Here is a 22,048-nt window from a genome sequence, read left to right on the forward strand (position 1 = left end):
ATATATATATAAAAAATAAAGGCATATCTCTATGAAATCATACAGATGTATGGTTAGATACCCTTTATTTATAGCTGTACACACTTACGGAGGATATCTGGAGCCTGGATTAGACTGAGAAAGTCATCTTCTGTCTCTTGCTGAGCATATTTGAGAAGTGAGCGCTTATGTGCAGCTGTCAGAACCTCCTGCAGAACATCGATGTTTCGAAGCTTTTTGCACAGACCACAGACTCTTAGAGCTTCTTCATGGTAAACAATGGCTTGGCGTAAATGCGCTTTCCCTGAAAAAGGTGAGAAGCTGTTGGTTGTCATCCCGAGACAATAAATACAAAGTAATTTTCAATGGTATCTAGCAGCAGTGGGAAACTGGCAGTTACCTAGTTGTTTTCTCTGAACTTTGTCCTTTAAAACGGTGAGAACCATCAGTCCTTCAGGCATGTGGTCATACAACTGGGACAAGGCTTTCTCCTGCTGATCTTCGTCATCGCCGGACTGCACTGTAATAATTGATATAGGACAATAACCAGACACATCTCTTGGTGCCCTGTTCCTTTAGGTGTGTTGTTTAGTTATTACCACCTTCTCTCCCAAATGCAGTCAAATATTTTTACATACATACATTGATGGGAATTTTGAGTTTCTAGAACTTTTATTAGTTTTATCATCTGTAATATGCAAGTAATACTTACACACTGGAACATATTGACAAGAATTGACACATACTGAAACCCCCTAAATTCTTGGCTCCTAGTCTTATTCATAGACCAAATTATAACTGTTTGTGTTTTTGTTATTGTTATTTATATAAATATATAGAAAATGTACAATTCTTACATTCATGGTCACACAGAATGGTGGCAATGAAGTAATGTGCCAGAGCTTTGTAATGGTCTGACTTTATTTGTGCCAGTTTAGACCAGGAATAGGGGATATTCTCTTTCACTGGTTCCTGATTCATTGCAGTGTTAACCAGCATGTAAACCTCTCCCACCTAAAATAAAGCACAGAATTAAAGTATGAGAATTTAACATTAGTTATTAGGAGCTCAAGTAAGGGATATTTTATTCAGCCTTAAGATAATTTTATGTGAATCACATCAAAGAGTGGGGGGAAAAAAAAAAAAAAGAGACTGTTAGAAAGCAATGGAAGTAAGTTTTGAGGAAATCGGAAATTCCAGCTCTGATTTTTCCCTTACAACAAAAGTAAATCAATTTTGTACAAGAACAGAGGGACTAAGTCAATCTATATAGCTTCAGAGTTCATTTTTTTAGCGTGGAACCAATTATATATCTGCTACTCTGAAGTGGCTCAGAAAGTATATTCACATCTTGTTGGCACTCCCAATTGTTGATGTCAAGAACCCCAACCAAGCATGAACATGACCTTCTGGGGCACAGCCTGCCTCCCCATTTTTCAGGCAAGTCCCAAGACAGCTCTGCTCAGCAGGGTCCTTCCCCAGTTACAATTTAGTTATTCTTTTGGATTTAGGCTTTTTAGGTTTGCATAACCTCAAGCTGCTGGGAAATAAGACAGGTTGTGTTCAATACTGAACAGAGAACTACACAAACAACCCTGTCCTTTTGTATGTTGTTCTGTGGACAAGATCTGTACTGTTTGAAAGAGCAATATGATAAATAGCTTACAAAAAAAACCTTCGGCAAGTTGACTACCCAGGTGTCCCAGCATATTTCTATTAAACTTCATGAATCACAAATTTAAAAAAAAAAAGTCATAACAGTTCTAAAATAATGGTATCTAAATTGCAGCTATTTGTGTTTTAATCTTCTGAAAGGTTGTGATTCTCATTGTAGCCTGGGAGCTGTCCCTTGTTACTTCTGGTTTTTAGTAATGGTTCTTAATATTTAGGTTTAATAAATTCTGTTAATATTACTAGAGGCCATAGCACACAGCACTGTAAACAGTTATTTTAAAGACTAAATTTTAAGTCTCATATTTTACCTTGGCAGCTTCCTGTGTCATGTTCACTAGTGTGAAAAACTCATTGCGTATTCCAGGAAGACCAATCTGCTCAAAAACACACTCCTGAGCTTGTGCAAGCATCATTTTTACTAGTACATTCAGCATTGCTGGGCTCATATCATAACTTGGTGTGTGAGTAAAGGTCTCCTTTAAGTAGCTGAGGACTCCTGAAATTACAAAATGGTTTTGTCAGCATTACAAAGACAGAAACAAGTGAACTTAATTCTAGCATGTACCATAATAATTAAGATTGAAAGTATACTTTCTAGTATTGCACTACAGCAATCTGAAGGGATTCTTAGTACACATTAAACTGACTTACAGGTTTTGCTTTGAATTGCCATCAAACATCTTCAGGCACAGTTCTCAAAGTCACAGTTCAGAGGAGCAATAGAAGTTACAAGTTTTAAGGGCAGTGCCTTCAGATTTGCTCATAATAGTTCTTGTGATTGACAATAAAGCTGTGGCTGAACTGAACATGACTTGTATATGGGAGTAGTAAGTTAGGGCTCATACATAGGACAAGAAAGAAAAAGAAATCCATGCAACTACACAGAGGTGACAGTAGAACCCTTGGATGGAAGGAAAAAACACAAACATATAAACTTAATTAAGTATTAATTTCCTTTTCAGATGCTGCTAAGTGCATTGTGTGCCCCAACGAAAGCTCAGTTCCATCCCTGTAAGTAAACTAGAACAGTATATTTAATAGGGTAAAATAAGATTCTGCTCTAGACATTTGGTTCCACCAACATATGAATTGTTTCTATCATTTATCAAATTAAAACCAAACACTAACTGTAGTGCAAATATTAAGTAACAGTTTCACCTTCAGCATGCACGTCATCCAACTGGTTTAGTGAGTTCTATTAGCCTGCTAATTGCTGATAATACTACAAAAGTGTAAGGGTAAGGCCTCTGGTTTTTAAGTGTTCCAGCTTTCTGTAATCTTACTTCTTGCCACTACATTCAGTTCTGGCCATGTTGTGCTGTATTTTCCTACTACCAGTTTCTGAGTTTTTTCATTTCCTGTGTTACACTTGTATCTCTTAACTTATTAATATACCCTTACAAAAATTTGAATTATGGCCTTCTCTGCCTTTTTGCACAAAACCCCCCCCCCAAAAAACCACAAAACCCTACACCAAACTTGCCAGGTACATCCCAAATATGGATGGAGTGCTCTACTGAAAGGGACTGAAAGTATACAGGAGAAAAAATATTTTATTTTCCATTCTCAACATATTTCTGCTTATGTGGTAAGTATATACCCATTGAGAGCTTGTTGAGGATAAAGTCTGTTTCTCTGTGCTGAATGGAAAATGTTGCACAGTTAATACATGCTCTATATCATGTCTCTGCCTACATAATGAACAGTGTTACGGAGCCGTGCACAGGTACAATGAAATGCCTCCTGAGCACACTGCTGTGGGGCCCTGCAAAGGTACCGGGGTAGCAAGTGATGCATTTCAATTTGTGAATTAATTCTGTTCTGCAAACACATTGAAAAAGCAGTGATTTTTATTTGCAGAATGGAAGGAGAAGCAGCAAAATGGAGAAATTTCTTAAGTACTGAAATTTCTACTAGATGAAATACAAAGGTTGAAAAACAACCTATTTAATAAATGCATTAAGAAATACTATCAATTTATCTTTTAATAGTTGTGTATTCAGAAGAGGGGTTTTATGACAATCCAACTCTGTAGTCCACAGTTTGTAGCTAAGAAAGCTACCCATACAGTGTAAACCAGTGGCCACAGGTTGATAGTGCAGACATCAGTCTTACAGTAAATCTTAATTACACAGGTCATGTCTTTCAGCATTACATGTAGCACAGATGACACTTACAAAGTTTACAAAAAAATTAGAAACTCTACTTGGAAAAAAAGCAAAACAAAAGCTTCTATAATATGTTAATTCAAGGGATAGGATTCCCTTTATTAGAATTTATATTTTTCCTTGCTTGGAGGACAGATTGATTATTTTGAACCTGTTTATCTTTGGAATCTGTAGAAAACTATACGTAGAAAACGTAGTCAGCTTCCAACAAATTGCAAATTTCACTAGAAAACAAAGTAAGATTAATTCTGAAGAGACCATATGGAAAACTAGGTTTTAAGCCCTTCATCAACCCTTTAAATTCTTTCTTGTACAAATTTTACACTAATGTAATATCACTGAGGTAAAAGCAGCTATGTTAGTGAAACAAAGAATGAACAATGAAGCAGCTGACATTAGGGCTATTACTTGGACCTTTGAACTGCAGTTCGTTAATAGTTAACCACAGCATTCACTGTCTTTATCTGCACGTTCAGATTAAAGTTCCAGGTTTTGAATTAAAACTTTATCTCAGCTCTTCATTAGGCTACTTGAATTTCCCTATTCCTCCTTTTTTTGTGTAATGAAGTCAGTGGGAAATGCAGAAATCTGCAGGATGTCAGGACCAGCTTAGGAATATCTGCATAAAGACCTTCCCAATATTTTAAAATCTGTACCTGCAGCCCTCTGAAAAGCATCAACTGCTTTTTCAAGTCCAGCCTGGGTCTGACGATTGCATCTTGTTCCAATCTGGGTGTAGAGGGCTCCAATGTTGAATAAAATACTAGATTTTTCAATCAACAGATTTTGCTGACACACTGGGACACCTGTGAAGGAATCGTACCTTGGGAAACAAATATTAGAAGAAGCGTTAAGATTAGCAGAGTCCATTGAAACAACAGATATTTTAATTCTGTTTTTCCAAAAGAGCAGTAGAATTCTTAATAATTGTTCTGCTACAGTGAAAACAAAGGTGACTAGAAATACCTTTATGTACTGTGAGGACAGCCCAGATGCTGCAAGCCAGCGAATGGCTTTATTTGAGGTTTAGTTTTCAGCAGGTTTGACAGCAGTGCTTCCATGAGCATGTTATATATAATTCAGAAGTGCCTATACAACATCACAGAGGCTGAGAGTACATTGGGGAAGTATCCATATGTGCTGCTATGTTCTTGTACGTAGATGTTGCCAAATATCAGCTATTGGCATGGTCAGATCCGCCATCGCTTGTATTTTAAAGTTTCTATTTGCAGTTATGACTAGAAATTTAACAGTTCCTCTTGGCTGCATAATATGAATCTGTTTTCATAATAAAAATTCTGAATTTAAAGTCAAACTTTGCTCACAGATGTAGTAAACACTCCACTATAATAAATTAAGTCACTCCTCCTCTCTTCTGGCCCAAATAGTCATCTTAACAAACTGAAGGAGGGGAATTAAGGTCTGACCCATTCTCCATCTACTTCCTGCACCAAGGTTCAGAGTCCAGAAAATATCTGCAATTGTCCAAAATGATGTTTTGTTGGGTTTTTTTTCCCCCCTGGTGCTAACCTGTAGCCCAAATCATAATCCCATCTACTTCCTGCACCGAGGTTCAGAGTCCAGAAAATATCTGCAGTTGTCCAAAATGATGATTATTTTCTTTTTTTTTCCCTGGTGCTAACCTGTAGCCCAAATCATAATCTAGCCAATGGCTTCACTCTAAGCATGAAAAGGGTGTGCTGTATTCAGCTTTACTCTTAAGGCTAAAAAAAAACCTGACAACAAACACTGCAGGGAGTGTGTGGGAGGGGAAACACACCAACATGAAGAGAAGACAGTTAATGATTAACAGGGTTCTGAAAAAAAAAAAAAAAAAGGACAAAAGACAAACATGAGCTACACACTTACCATGTAAATAAAACTCCCATGTGCCTGGTGGGTGGGAAAAATCTGTTTTCTACATAACCAAGTTGAAGGAAATAGCTCATCAACATCTCAATGCCAGCTTCATCTCGGCTAGGAGTGCGGCAGGCCTTAAAATAAATAGATTAAAATAAAGTATATTCTGTTGACTTAGAGGATGAATACTGAAACACCAAGGATAAAGCTCTGCTTCCTTTGGACTTCTGCATATCATAGAAATGTGTGGAATCTGAAAACAAGCTTAAGGCCATATGGATGCGTTCCAAATAAGAGTTTCCCAGCTGCACAGAAGTAGCATGTAACCTTTAAGGAAACAAAGAGGATCTGTTTTGCAAGTGCGTGTTAATTAAATAAAAATTGTAGGTATTTTATGAAAACTACAAAGAAAGTATATGTTTCTAGTAAAACCCTGGAAACAAACAATAGTTAGAAATAACCACCATTCTACTACAATATTTTGCCAGATCAATTCACTTCAACACTCTTCATGCTAAATTTAAAATAGATTTCTAAGATTTACAAAATTGTGTCAATAGCTCAATCACCTTATTTAACTTCATCCTTTTCTTTACTCATTCTTTATTCAGACTGTAAAGCTCTTGGACAATGGAGATTCATGTTCTGTATCTCAGAAATGAAGTCAATAAGAATACGGTAAGTTTTAAGTAATAGTGGCATATTCTGATTCCATACAAATGTTACTATTTACAGCTGTAGATTAAAAGACCTTATGGTATGCCATACTGAACTTACTTGTCTCAGATCCATGAGATCTGCTATTTCATCTTCATACTCAGAACTGTCTTCACTATAATGTTCCAGAATAAAGTCCTAAAAAAAAAAAAAAAGTTAAAAACCTAAAATTAATCTAAACTTTCTTTTTTTTCCCCTGCAGTTGCAAACAGTACAAAATTCATTCAGTTGTGATTTCCATGGTGGCTACTCCCTTTCTGTCAATAGTACAGTAACATATAGCAGTGAGACTACAAAAGGACAGTAGAACTAATAATTTTATTTGATATCCGAGACAAGAAATTTCAATCTGATGTAAAGGAACCAAACACCTATTACATCAACTCCATTGGGTTTTAAAACAACAACACTTAGTGGTTTTGAAAGGGACAAATGAACCCTGTTAGCTAAAATAATAAAGGAATCAAGTGACCATAAAAACTTGTTAACAGAAAGAGACTGCCAAATTCTTGTCAGCTATATTAGAGCAATTCCACTTAAATTAACAAAGCTTCAGTGGCATAAAGTGGTACCATAATCTGACCATGGAGATTAACCTACAGAAGTAAAAGCAGAGAAAATGCTGCAGTGATGTAAGATAGTTTACCATAAGATAAAATCTACATTGCACAATACACAGTAGTCCAAAAAAATACAGAAGGTGGCTCAAATAGCCAGCGAAGTATATCAGCCAACAACCAAGCAGTGTTAGTGCTTCCCAACTGAGCTAGCCCAGCTTGTGCAAGTTGGAGTAGCACTGTGTTAGGCTGAGTAAAATCTTCATTACTACTTCCTTTCACACTTAAAGAGTAACAATCAATAGTGTTATTGGAACCCAAAACTGTAGAAGGAATTTTTATTCTCTTTGGTTTAACTCTACTGTCTCCAAAGTGAGATTTCTTATAACATCTTCTGACTCCTTGTCCTAGTTAGATATGAGCAATGACCCAAATAATTGGTGGTTAATTTTTAACATACTGTGATCGCAGTTTTAGGTCAAATAAAGTGAAAACTATTTTACACATAAATTACATCTGCTTCTTTAAACAAATCTGAAATGGAAGTAATTTCTGTTAACTATTAATTCTGAAATTTACCTTGAGGGGAAGTGTAAAGTCTACTTCCTTGGTTTCCTTCAGGCCAAGAGGTACCAAGGGAATGCTGAAAGTCTCTCTATGGAAAAAAACAAAAAGATTCAGAAATATTTGTTTTCTGTTTGTCTGTTGATAGGACAATTACTTTTGTTTCACTTGATGACAGGAAGTTTGTACACTGATAGGTGTTCAGGTAAAAGGTACATAGTTTATAACAGTTTCTTCCTGCCCCAGAAAGTCTGCTTAATGTCCCGTGACTCCTCAGGAAGAGAGCGAAGAAAGCTACTTGCTTGCGATGTTTTTCATATAAGCCTGTTTTTCCTTCAAGGAAAGAAAAGGAGACTCTCAAAGGCTGGTTTACTGCAACTTAGCTCGACCTTTATACATCTGCACAAGTGAGACAGACAGAAAACAGCTCCACAGCTGCCAGGAGATAGATCTGCCACGGTAAGAGCTATGGTAAGTATCAATAGTTATTCAGTATTTTACATGCTACCAGTGGTTGCATATGTAGAAGTGATGTGTGTCTAACACAGGGAAAAGCAGGGCCAAGCTACACCAACTTTAACAGTGAAAAGTCTAAGATAGGAGGTCTGAGAACTACTTGGTTTCTAGACAATACTAGGTGTTAACCTCTAAACAAGTCAACCTCTAAAATATCAAAAGGCAGTAAGGATGAGAACTGTGACTTAAAAACCAAATCTGATCCTCAAGAGAATACACATCTGTATCACAGACATAAACCCAGATGATGTTAGTAAATGACACTAGCTAATAAGACTATTGTGAATTAAAGAGCACCATTTCTCTCTCAAAAGCTACATATATTGCTCTTCCACTAAGTATATTACCCAATTATAAAAAAGAAATGTCAGAATTGCTTCCAGATACATAGTTTGTTGAGTAGGTTTAATGGATCAGTATCGGGCAATTATAAGGTTTATCTGATATTTTCCTTTTTCCTGAAAACAACTGATTGACCGTCTAATCATTGTTTAGAGCCTTCCATTACCAACTACAAAATCCCACAGGTGCAATTGATTTATGGTTTTATCAGTAAAGCCAGCAAAATCACTTTCTTACTGCTGAAAAGTCCTTAAAGTGGTTGGCATGATCCAGAAAGTGGCTCTGCTAGCTTGGAAAGGACTTCCAGGATACAGAGCCAAAACACCACTGCAAAGAGTGCAAATGATCTGATTTCTGATTAGGCTTTTAGAAGAAACCACAACACACTTACAACACATTATATCAAGACTTTTTCCCTAAAAGGAAGTGAGATACATGCAAAAGAAATCCTAACTTACTGATTTAATCAATTCTAGTACCACCCACTGTCCCTGTAGACACCAGCATTTGTCATTCAAAGGAAATGAATTTCTATTTTTTAAGTTTCTAAGACGCCGCACCCATGGAGTCAACGTCATGGGGGCACTGAACAGTTAGGGAGGTGATCCTGGATTTCCTCAGCTGAGTAGAAATAGCATCATGCATCTCAATCCAGCTGAGATGTGAGCAAGTACTGGGAAGGCCAGCCCTTCAGACTGGTGTAACACAATACAGCGTAACCCAGTGCTGTACGTGTGACCTCATGTTGATGACTATATGCACAATAGATTCAGAGAGCAACTATTAATAGCTATTTGCTATTAAAAGCTGGAGAGCAGTTACAGAGGGGGTGAATTATTTTAGCTGATGGAACATAAAAAGCTTTTAGAGCTTAGAATAAACAGCATCAGAAAGGTAAAACATCATTCAAAACAGACTGGGGAAGTAGGATCAGGAGAGAATAAAAAGGATACTCCTGTCCAGCCACAAGGCTTTTACCTGCCTTGGAGCCTGAACTACTGCTCAGCCTTAACTGAGAATCCAAATATTTTGAATATTCTTAAACGAGAAGAAGGAGTAGTACCTCTGAAGTCATGCTCTCATTTCCACAGCCATAACTTTCATACTGCTCTTTATGTTCACATGCATCTATGAAGACTGGTAAAATCTTAAACGAAAAACATTTTTGCATCAAATAGTTGTCAGATTTTGCCATGGAGGTGGAGGGCAGGAACTTTAGCACAAGTTTATTTTTGAGAAAAATTAAACATAGATATTTTGCATCAGCAGCATTCAGTTGAAAGATACCCCACTGCTTTTTGAGAAAAATGAAACATAGATATTTTGCATCAGGTCAGCAGCATTCAGTTGAAAGATACCCCACTGGAAATGTGCTTAGTCTCTCTGCATTAAGAATTCCTTGTAGTCCACCTGGAAGTTAACGCCTAACTGAGAATAGTGCTAAGAGGGACCCAAAATTATACTCCCCTCATATGAAGTGTTTCAATTTGTGTCTCGAACTGTTAATGTTACTCAAATAGTAAACATCTAGTTTTAGGAGCAACAAGACATCTGATACAGAAAACATTGCAGTGTTCAGGCACTGAATAATCTTTAGCCCTGAAGTTTTATCTTTGAAGAGTCCACTGCAATTTGAAGTTTAGTGTGCTCTTTAAGGTTGGAGAAATTCTTGGAAAAATTCCAGCTTCATCTACTCAAATTTTATCTTGTTTAGACAGCTAATTTATGCATTTCTATCACTGAAGTGCACACCTAAAGGTTACCTCAAGTCTGCTTTGAGCTCGAAATCGGTGTTGCACTTCTATTCTCCAGCTAAAGAGGACTGTTGTATGCACTGCATTTGAGAACAGATATATATCACTGGGTTTGCTCACTCCAGAATGCACTGAACCAAGTAGCCATTCTAGCGCTGGAAATTCTGCTGGGTGCCATGTGTCTCCCCATATAGCTCCAAGAGCTTTCAATTCTCACAATCCTCTCGTCAACAAGCGAACTCTGTATCTAAGGATTAGTGGTACATGCCTTTCCCAGGTGAAAGACAAATATGCAGACTAACCCTTAGTCAACAAATCTACCATCAAATATGTTCTCTGCCTATCAAGCACTCTGTTCTTTCACGTAATTATTGTCTAGCATTCACATTCACCTAGAAACAATTTTGTTTCCAAGGGTAAACAAAAGATCTGTTAATAATTGAGTAACTTTGCTTTATACTTACTCTGTGCTTTGATAAACTTCTACTGAAATATTAAGTCCTTCCAATTCCTCCTTTAAGATCTGCAGGTCTGAGTTTACGAAACTCAGTTCCAGTAGTACCTGCTCTCGTACTTTGTTGTTGGTGGTTGCTCTGCAGAAAGAGACGTATATTTTTTTTATTGCTGAGGAAAAGGTTTTGTACATAAGCTTGGCTAACTCCCCTCCTAGCATTCTCAGCATTTTTATGATTTTTTTTTTTTTTATCTCCTTAAGAGATAATACAAGACCTCATGTTTCAGAATTTATTAGTTTTTTCTGTCAAGAGAGAGCCTGGGATAGTTTCCAGATAACAGCATGCAGAAATATAGAGGGTTTGCTATATGCTAATTTTTTGTGTGTGATTAAGGGGTTATTTTCAGATACATTAATCAACAAAACTAAAGCATCTTTAACAGAATCACTATCCTATTTTCAGATTATATTGTTTTCCTAGAAGAAAATATGAGGGTGGAGGTGGGGGGACTCTGGAGGCATTTTATTTTCAAAAGAGACTTCCCCACTTTATAAATTGAATAATTTATATTTTGTTGAGACTTCACATCTTAAGAATAAAAGAAAACAACTTTCCCATAGAACCATTACTACAGAATGTTTTACAGCCAAATACACAGGTAGAAAGATATTTGGTTTTAATACAATTTTCTCTGTAATTCTATTTTGTCAGATGCAAATAGGATTTTTTTGTTTGCTTGTTTCCTTTCCATTTTTATATTTACATTACAACATTTTGAACTGCTAGGACAGTAGATATTAGCATTTAGCCCCCCAGAGGATTTCTGTGTGATTTCTTATTTGTGTATTTCAGGATACCATATCACTATTTCTAAGCTGATTTTCCATACAGTGTTACTCTTTTCAAGAGTCTTAAACTGTTATCTATAACCACACATATGAGTTTAAAAGGCCTTGATTCGTATCCAGGCTTAAGATATTGTACTGCTATATTAGAAAGTCCAAATCATTAGACAATAACAAACTTATTTTGAGTTTGCAGCATTTTGCATTTACCTTTATTTTAACATAAAATTCAGCAAGGTTCACTTCCCATTATCACTAGTAATAAAGCTGATCAAACAGAGCTACAGCATTAAAAAAAAAACTTCAGGGAGATTCAAAAAGCATCCAGCATTAATTTACGCAGCATGTTAGGGGAATGGTTAGGCAGACTGGGAAAAAGCAATAGCTAAAAAGCTTTTTAAAAGTTTGGGTTTGTTTTTTTTTTTTTTTAAATTGTTGCTCAGGCAAGACAACTAGGAAGCCATGACACATACCTTAAAAGATTTTCAGCACCAGCTCTCATTCTTACTGCTCTTAAGATCTGTTGGTTTAGGACAGCTCTTTGATTTTGCAGTTTGCTTCGACCAGTCTCAGCCAGAGGATTACATCCCTAGAATTAAGGAAGAAAGGTTTTTTTGTTGCTGTTGGAAGAGACAGAAAAGGGAGTAACACTGAATTTTAATAACTTTAATGGCATGGTTTCTGCATGAATACAAATTAACTACATTACTGACAGTGTCTCCTTCTCAAACTTGGGTCATGAAAAACAAAAGAGACACCATGACCAAAGTATTTGACAGTAAAATCCAGGCAGAAAAATGATTGGTTTAAAGCTTATGTACATCTGCAAGCCAGTCTGTTCTCCTCTAAAATCTTCTGAAGCTATTACAACCAAATTTGACAGAGTGTTATTAAGTTTCTACAGGTTTTATAAAAACAATATCTGGCAAGGCAGTAATTCCTATCGAAGCTTCTGCTTAACCTTTGCAAAATATCAAGAGTTCTGTACTGAGATATATGCAGACTTGAAATATAACTATCAAAAACAGGCTTTGGCAGCACTACTGCTCACAGTTTTAAGAGACTTTCTAAGGATCTCTGCTCTTGTTCCTTCTAGTGCTCACACCTGCAGTACAATTCCTTCTCCTCCTTCACTAGGTTCCTCTCTTTACATCTCAAGCTTATTTTTTTCACAGTACTGCTTATCTGCACAACTCTTCACACACAGGAAATGCTCTCAGATCTTTAAGTCTACCCTGCCCTAACCCAACAGCACCTTTGCATAGTGCACCAAAAGTGTGAAATACAAATAAGCTTTGTAAGTTATTTCATCCATTGATGTTCATAGTGCCAGATGCAATGATTTATCTGCCCATTAGTTTTTCTTGCTACCTGTTGGCCAAGCAAAGATTATATATTGAAAGCTCAGTATCAAGTAAGATGGGAAATGGAATAATATGAGATGGGATATGGAATAATAGAGCTTGACAGAGTAAGATGATGATTATACCTTCAGATACTTATCAAATCAAGCCCTTAAGAAGTAAAGCATGAAATGCAGAATTCACAAGGTTGCTCCTGTGTATGTGCATACCTTATACAAGCACAAGCCTCAAACTACTGCAACCTGTGTTTGAGCAGGACCAAGCCATTGTATTCTAGTGAGCACTGATAAGCTAAAACTGTTATAGATGAATAGGACTGCATGTTTGTCTCTTTTTTTGAGGGAAACACAATCTTAACACCTTTTTTATTCTTTGCCCCTGCCTCTCCCCCCTTTTTTAAAGTATCAAATATCTTTCAATATTAATACTCATTTATAGCCAACCAGCACATCCCTGCAGCCTTAACTACTGATTCTGAAGCAAAGAAGACCTCTCTGTTTTAAGGCTTAGCCTTAAATAACGCATGTCCTTTCGAGTGGACCTGTTAGGTATCATGACAAAGCTTATCAGGGTCCTAGTGGATTGTACATTACACAAGAAGGATGCTCAGATCTGTCTGATACAAGTCTTCCCTCCAGTACTCCAGCCACTAAATTATGCACTGTTTTGGACCTCTCCCTCTTAGTTTTGACTAGAAAAAAATGAGTTTGATATAACAGCATTTAAAAGTCTCTCAACAAGCTCTATTATGAGCAGTCAGGCAATGACATACCAGCACAACGAATGCAAGTATTTAAATAGAACATGAAGTTCTAATGATCTACTTGAAGCTCACTTCTTATTTGGGTTGGCAAGTGAAAGCAAACTGACTTGACAACAGAGAAATGAGCTGATCAATCTAGATTACACTAGTTCAACTGAGAAAGCACATAGCCTCATACTGTTAATTTTAAATCTAGTTTGAAAAGTTTGTAATAAAAAGGTAAAATGACAGGAAGCTTGTGCAAACATCTTCAGAAGCACTGTTTGCCAGATAACGTGAAAAAATATGCCACATTAAATTACTCTTATTGCATAAATGTTTCTGCATTGAAATACTAAATATAGCAGAAGGTCAAAACTTGGGTGCACAGTATATACTCCCTTCGTTGAGAAAGCACTGACAGCAAGCACAATATGTAGAAGATTAACTTCTTAATGGAGAGGACATGCACATGTAGTGACCTCATTCATTCATTCATCTCAGATTAAAAGTAGTCTTTTAACTACCAAATACTTTATGCTCCTTTACACAGAGACATAAGCAAGGCACACTTAAAAGTACAACATGGTCTTGTATCCACAAGTTGCTTTCTGCTTCTAGCATGTTACTTTTTCTGGTCTGTCACTGGTTTTCCTGCTTTGCTTTTTCTTCACTTTGTGTTGTATCATTATCTTTCTCTACTGGTATTCAAAGTCTTCTCTCCTTCCATTCTATCCATGCCATTTTTCATTTGAACCTTGCCAATTATTTCCTCATACTTTTTGCATTCAGTTTGAATACTTGATTCTCATTTTGGGCCTGTCACCTCTATATCCCTGTATAGGTCTGTGATGCTTTCTTCCATCTTCTTTCTTGACCACTTAAGTCCCAGTATCCTTCCTAAACGTATCTTTGCCTTGCCCTTGTCTTAATTTTCTCTGTAAAGCTGCAGCTTCTTTCCAGAACTCCCTGCCCTTCCTGTGTGCCAAGCAAGTTTCATGACATCATTCAAATACTTCTTTACAGCTCTGCTTCTGGGAAATTTTTCAGGAAGATCAACTGCCTGATTCCCAAGCCCATGAAGTTCAGTAGAAGTGGTGTGTTTATTTCAGTGGACCTTTGATCAAGCTCCAGCCCAGAAATCAAACAAGCTCCCATTGAACAAAGAGTGCAAAACTGCAATGATCTTAAACTCTGTGCAAAGAGAAAAAGTGGCAGAGACGTTTCCCTGCATTTCAGGAGGAGCCACTAATCTCTGTGGGAAGCTGTAATGCAAAAAACAGCCCTGGGGCCTAAGAGCACAAGGCACTGACAGACTGAGGTATCCATATCACCTCCAGTGTGCCTGGAAGTGCTGCACTTTTGTCTCTTTGATGAAAGGCTTCTTGTGGATAGAGGAGTCTGTTTTCAGGACAGGCTCACCTGCTGCAAGCACATACCTCCCATTTACTTCTCAAGGCCTATAAGGGAATCCTATTTTACCTTTTGGAAAACACTGCTTTTTACATCTCCTGCACAGGGGATGGGGACACTCTGCTAGTTTGCGTTCATTTGCAGGCTTAAGCTCTACTGTAATCAAGCTGCCCGAAAACTGATGGGTAGAAGTCTGCATAGAGGACAGTAAAAATAACAAATATCTGCAAAAAACATGGAGAAAACATAATCTGGGGAAGATTCCCCTTTGTATAAAGCACAAATTCCATGTACTAAAAAGTTATTTGGCAGACAAGTCCAAGAAGCGTTTATTTGTTTTCCTCCATGTAGAAGATCCCTTTCCCAGACAGCATTTGTACTTGGTTCACATTTGGACAATCCCAAGAATGTTAATGTTTGGTTCATTACAATATCTGGCAGCCAAACTTCACAGCGGTTTCCACACCTACTGTTTCATTTCTCATCAACAGGATGCTAGATGCTTCATTTAATTACTGTTTATTTCTTTGCAGAGCCAAGCCATCTTGGGGAATGAACTGGATTTTACCCTGGCTTATACACTATCAGCAAAATTATTAATTAAATAGCAACAAAAGATTCAGGTTTAGAGCCCTTTTTTCCTCTCACAGCATAGCTGCACTTCATAAAGAAGTGTTTAAAGCACTTAAATATTATTATCTTTAGCTCCTGAGCCAATAAAAGCTTTTTAAAACCTAAAGTTCAGTTAGCTAGTTACTTTATTTCTTCCTGCTTGGTTGATTAGCATTGTTGAACTGCAGAATCAGGAAGCTGATATGTTTTTAATATATCATTATAAGAGGCAAGAGCTGCACAAGAGTTAGAGAGTCTTGACATGTTATTTATGGACCTAGTCAGGTAACATCTTCAAAGAAACAGACACTGATGTTAGACAAATAAACACACACCTCCTGCTGAAGGCTGGCCTGTGCAGGGCCTGCATGTTTGATAGCAATCCTCTAATTAAAGGAGTGTGCTGACAGATTCTAATGGGATTGCTGCTCATTTCTTATTAGAACTAATACCTGATCTTAGGTGGCAAGATATCCCACTGGGTTTTATTTTTAATAACATTATTCCACACACACACACTTATTTGGCAAACAGTTGTATTAAGAAAGTCTGTGGGATCTCAGGGTGATGCTGTCTCTGTCGGACCAAGCACAGCCAGTTCAACACCAGGAGCTCAAGCAGACCAAGGCAGTGGCTGACTCCTCAGGACTCACGTGGGATTTTGGGGAGATTGACTCTACAGATTACATGGGGGCCGAGAGGGTAGCTAGGCAAGCCTGTAGTCAGGTACTCCAGGTTACCTATGGATGGACAGTATCTTGCCTCTGTACAAGGCACCAGCGCTTACTCTCATCTGAAAGAGCCTTAAAATCCCCCAGTCTAAGGGGGTATAGGCAGTGTCTTTGTGGTTTTCCAAGTTTAGGGTCTAGGCCTGGAGAAATTACCTTCTACAGAGGGAAGACAGCTGTCAAAGTAGGCATCCCAAATAAAAAGGCAGTTGTATTTAATTTGTATGCCAGAAGTTTTTTCTTCAAGGTAGAAGTATTTTTTAATATCAGAAATCCAGTTGTGATAGACACAAAAATCATGACTGCTTGCCAAACAATGAGTAATCACAGCAAGCATTTGCAATTAACATAAATATGATTTATGAAGTAGTGGTTTGAACTTTTCAGATGAGCCACACACTGTCTGAAGGTGACACAGAGTTGAAACTGGGTGTGCCTTCTTACTTAAAATAAAACATTCCTTTCCAGCCAGTGCAACCTGTGCTGCTTGTCAAGTACACCCAGAAGTGTACGCAAATGGCCGTATCCTCCAGATATTTAAACGTGTATGTATTTAACTTATGCACATTATTTCTTTGGCTGTAATAGCAATTGTAGTAAACAGCATGATTCACACTAGTATTTCTCGAACTGATCTCAAGTCCTGCTAAATTATGTTTATTTCCCTTACCTTCTTCCACTACTATAATTAAAGTTTCTCTTTGTATGTTTCTTCTACTTTAGTTTTGAAATTTTAGCTAAATACTGCAAGTCTTTCAACAGTAGATGTTTTATCTGAGTTAAAAATACAAAAAGCAGGGAGAAGGAAGAGAAAGATCTGGTCTTCCAGGGACTGGTCTACTTGTGCCATGAACAAGTATTTTACAGTTCTAAGTGCCTGGCCCCAAAGATTATATAAAGTTTTAGAACTAATTATTCTATTAGATTCCAAATACATCTTTTCAATCATCAATATTCTATCTTGTCACACTGCTCACTAAGTTAAATGAAAATATTTCATCAGAGATGCCTGTGTCTTGACTAACCAAGTTTCAGATGATTCTTAGTTTCACATGAAGGCCCACTTTCAGTTTTAGGTTTTATGAATTTATATATAATGAATGGATATAGCATGACAGGGGGTATGAATCATCACAACATTGTTCCTGTCTCACCAGACAAGTGGAAAAAAAACAAATAGGCAAATAAATATTCCTGTGTCAATGCTAATGTTGATGGTTGCCAGGCTGCTAATGACTGAAAAGAACCACATGAGCTAAACTCCTGGAAACACAGGTGTAGCAGGTTGGTAAACTGATACATTAACCATGGCTGGGGGGGGAAGCCCTGCAGAAGAAACCCCAAAAGCTAAGGAGGGGAAGGAGAGAGAGTTAATTAGGGAAGTGCTGATTCATGAGCTGGTTACCATACCTATCATCGTTTTCAGACTGGTGCTTTGTTTATGGAACTGCTTGTTTTCTGGTTTTTAGCCTTTTCCCCTGACAGGGAGGACTAATATACACTGTGTTTCTTTCTGAATCATCAGCTTGGTCTATATGATAAGTATCTAGCCTCACAGATAGAACCAAAGGTCTAAGAAAGGGAAGAGAAAAGAAAATAAGCATATTCATTAAGCTAGCTGTCCTACTGCTCTGCCACCTCTGTGTAGCACAATGGACTGCTATCTAAAACAGTCAAACCGAAGAAGGGATGCTTAGTGCTTGGAGAGCTACAGAAAGTGTAACCTTGGAAAATTAACTATGGCTTTTTATCATTTATTGCAACTTCCTGACCAATTAGGGAATTGGAAAAGTTACAGTCTGCATAAGGTGTTACAAAGCAGTAAACCAAGATGGGAAAGATACAGCAGAAAGAACTTGCTAGATATTTTTCCCTTGCTCTGCTCCTACCTACCAAAAAAACCCCAAATAAAACAAAAAACCAAACCCCCCCCCCAAAAACCCCACCAAACCAGGGCAGGCAGAGCCCTACTAATAGATCACCATGCAAACATTGGATCCTGTGACTGGATGAGTCCTACTTTGTAAATATCCCGAGTTCTGTATACTGACATATTTTGGGGGTAGTTACTTTGTGAAAACTCAGTGGTTAAGTAAGGTGGTGGTATGCTGTGGTGGTAAAAAAGGAAAGGAAAAAAAGTAGGGGAGAACAGCTTGAAAGAGAGCTGTTTCTCCCACAAGAATTCAAAAATAACTATAAAAACGAGGTGCAAAAGGCCAACCAATCCACAGAACCAGGGCAGGCTTAAAGAATAACTTCCCCAAAGGTAGAAGCATCTCGCATAAGCAAAGCGGCACATGAGGACAGATGGGCTTTAAATACTATTGGTCTGCTGCAAAATCCTTCCTGTCTAAATGCCTTGCTCTACTTTTAAAACAAATTGTTCTTTGCTTTTAACATTAGTTTTGTCATTATTTTCTGCTGACCACAGACTTTCATAAGGAAGAAAAACTGGGGGCAGAATTTGGATGGACGTGCAGGATACGCATGGTTGATTCACAGGTTGCTGCCAGTAATAGTGAAAGAATGTGGAACTCCACACAGAGAGGATTCAAGAGCACTTACACCACCCAGGAGTACAGGTACAGTTTGCACTGGCAATGTACCATGGAATATACTGAGCTAAGCTATCCACATGTCATGGTTGAGATAAACAAAACAGTAGCAAAACCAGTTTCCTGGTGCATTATCTCCCAGAAAGTAAAATTTCTAGACAGAAGCTCCATCTTCTTTTTGATGGAAAGTAAGGTGCTCCTTCCACTTGGCCATATCCTCTTCAGGACTCCAGCAAGGAATTTTTGTTGTTGTTTTTAAAACTAAAATCCTTCTCACAAGTTCAGTTGCAGCAAATCAAATTGTTTAAGAGGGTTGTTTTGGAGGGGAGATAAAATGAGAAGGGAATAGGGGCAACATTGACAGAGTTGCATACACTGTGTGTGGCCGCGCAGGTAATTTCCTTAAAACTAGATATATATATAAAAAAAGGGCATCTAAACCAGCTCAAAGCATCATATAGGTTTAAGGAAAATTGGAAAATTTAATTTTGCCTATATAAATATGACAGGTCTTTGCCATGGGGAAAAAGGAAATAATGGACAGAGATGGGGTAAGGGAAGGAGGTCCCTACAGAGCAGCTCTGATACCACTGGAAGGGAATGGAGGGAGGGAATCTGAGGAACAGTGCAAGTGGACTGCAGAAGCTGCCATCCATCACATCTCAGATTCTCCTGGCAGCATCTTTCTAGTGGCACCTAACTTTCTGGTGTGACAACAGAAGTCAAAGCAGGAAACAAGATTGTGCATCTGTTTCCCCATTTCTGGTCATGGCCCTTTACACAGATTACACAGAACCAGTCAGAGTTTTACAGGGGCCTCCTCCCTACAGGGAAAAAAAATTAAAAAGGCACTAAACAAGAATTAAGTAAATAAGTTGTTTTACATATTGCATCTTGGGGACACTGAGGGTTGTTTTCTGCTATGCTGCATTTAAGACTTCAAAAAGAATAATACACAGAAGGGCACTACACTTTGAGCATACTTCCCACAGTAATCCATTCATCAAAAGAAAATATCAAGAGTCCAAAACAAATGGATATTGTATGAACTGCTCAACTTTTCTCAATTATAAAATTTCATTGTGCACATTATTCTTGCAAAGTATGGGAGGCAACCTCATTGTTTAAATGGTGCTTGGAAGCCCTTTTGTGACCAGGACTGATGTAAAGCGAGTGTTTTCACCTTGCTCCACAGCTTATAGAATAAAAAGGTCAATTAAGTAAGTGTCTTTTGATCTAAAAACACGAGGACTAGCCTTGGAGTCTGCACCAATAAAACGGGTAAGCCAACCTTCAAATCCTTTCAGGAAAACAAAAAGTAGTGTGATTTAAAAAGGGAGGGGAAAGTGATACAAAGGAACTCTGGGTGGGGGGGAAGAGCCATGGACACACATGAACAGCTCAATCACTAGTTTCAGTTCCATTAAATCACCTGGCATATCATTCCTATGAACGTGTAAGACCTAAACGTACTATGTCCAAAGTATCTCCTTGGGTTCACAGCTTGTATCTGTTCAAGATTCCAGGAGTGGGATGTTTTGATTTTTGGCTGGTTGGGTTGTTTTTTTTTTTCCCTCCTCCCTTCTCCTAGAACTCCTGAGTCATAATGAAAGCTCTGATCTTTGACACCATTCAACTCATGTATAGCAAGGAATACTGCTTTCCTGCTTACATGTTTTAGGGACAGTCTTTACTAAAGACACTTGTGAGCTGGATGAACCTTTCAAAGATCTGAGTGAAGAGAGGGGAGAATGTTCCACTTCAATGCTGGCTCACCTAGATTCATTTAATATCTAATTCATATCCATTATCAACTGCTTTAAGACTAAGTAATTCAGAAGTGGGAAAGATGCTCATTGTTAGGTATAAAACTGATCTTACAGTATCTTCATATATGAGAAAAACTCCATTCTTGTGCAAGATATGGGGTTTACACTGATCTAATGCCATTTCAGTGAACTTAACACTAATATAAATCAATTTAATTGAAAATAAACTCAATCCTTTAGCAAGTATAAGTGCAATATACTCCTCTTATAACTTATGAAGCACAACTTGGCTATTAAACTTCAGTTAATCCCCATCAGTAAAAACAAACGGAAGATTTATCTAACTTAACAAACTTGACAAGTTCACAAAAAGTCAACTTTTTTTTTACTATTATGCCTCAAGGCAGCCTACAAGCATCCCATACTGTAGAAAACACAGCTGTGAAAACTCTAAATAATTACAACTTTGCCACACGTCATAATTTCGTGCTATGGACTACTAGGAAAGAAGTGATTACTCACCACATATTATAGTAGGATTACTCAAACGAAGAAACCAGACAGGATTTGGTCAAAGTTCTGTTTCAGTCTGTCTAGTTATTTATACGGGAGCACTGATTCCTTTCAGCATGGCTGGCACAGGTAAAACTTTGCTCTTTTCAGCTGCAAACAGTTCCTCTGCTAAAGGGCAATATTGTTGCTTAAACTCCTGCAGGCTTATGAATTTGGTGACTACTGGGGGCAAAACCCAAACAGCCTGTAAAGAGGGCGACAAAGCAAAGCCCATGTGCCTCCCAACCCTTCCGCTGGCAGCTGCACTGCGCTCTAGGGATATTTTGTGCAGAGGTGAGCGGCAACGACCTGATGTTTGAGGCTTTTTTTCCTCCACAGAATAGTTTACGGTCTCGGATGCAGAATCTACACCAAAACCCCCGTGTACCTACATAACTATTTGGAACCCATCAATAAAAGTTACAAGGGCACAGAACTTAAAAACAGCGAGGGAAGGCTGACTCAGAGCTCCCCGAAAACGGCACTGACTGCCCTTTGCCTCCGGTGAAGTTCAGAGAAGCCCACAGGGCTGATTACAGGCGATACTTAACTATAATTACTGGTGTGCAGAAAGAATTCGGGTGCAGGTTATGGCATGAGCCGCCCACTCAGTCTGAAAAGTAATTAGGGCAGATATTAATTAAAAACTTCCTATCGAGTCTGTTAACTTCACCGCCTTACTCCAGTAAACTTTCTTACAGGTACACAAGGCAATTGACTAGAGAGCGAGCGAGGGGACGCAGTGAGGAGCGGACAGGGAAGGGCGACGGAGAAAAATAGACGGCGGTGGAACGTCGGTCATTTTGTGGAGGTGTGAGCGCTCCTGCCCTGCCAGGAGAAGCCCGGCACAGGGACAGCGGAGGGTAGCGCCGACAGCGATCT

General features: G+C 38.1%; 1 protein-coding gene across 1 annotated transcript in view; it reads right to left on the bottom strand.

The window, feature by feature from the left end:
- RHPN2 (rhophilin Rho GTPase binding protein 2) overlaps positions 1–12,020 on the bottom strand; it is a gene marked incomplete at its 5' end in the record, with an annotated part of 16,178 nt that extends 4,158 nt beyond the window's left edge. Inside the window, 10 exons of the mRNA XM_010163932.1 lie at positions 89–283; positions 380–499; positions 837–993; positions 1,962–2,149; positions 4,478–4,644; positions 5,691–5,815; positions 6,459–6,536; positions 7,535–7,610; positions 10,596–10,724; positions 11,905–12,020. Of these exons, the coding sequence (XP_010162234.1) occupies positions 89–283; positions 380–499; positions 837–993; positions 1,962–2,149; positions 4,478–4,644; positions 5,691–5,815; positions 6,459–6,536; positions 7,535–7,610; positions 10,596–10,724; positions 11,905–12,020 (1,351 nt within the window). The remainder of the gene's footprint in view (positions 1–88; positions 284–379; positions 500–836; positions 994–1,961; positions 2,150–4,477; positions 4,645–5,690; positions 5,816–6,458; positions 6,537–7,534; positions 7,611–10,595; positions 10,725–11,904) is intronic.
- Between the last annotated feature and the right edge of the window lie 10,028 nt (positions 12,021–22,048).

Source organism: Antrostomus carolinensis, unplaced genomic scaffold (assembly GCF_000700745.2).
Source record: "Antrostomus carolinensis isolate BGI_N321 unplaced genomic scaffold, ASM70074v2 scaffold4893, whole genome shotgun sequence".
Classification (NCBI taxonomy): Eukaryota; Metazoa; Chordata; class Aves; order Caprimulgiformes; family Caprimulgidae; genus Antrostomus; species Antrostomus carolinensis.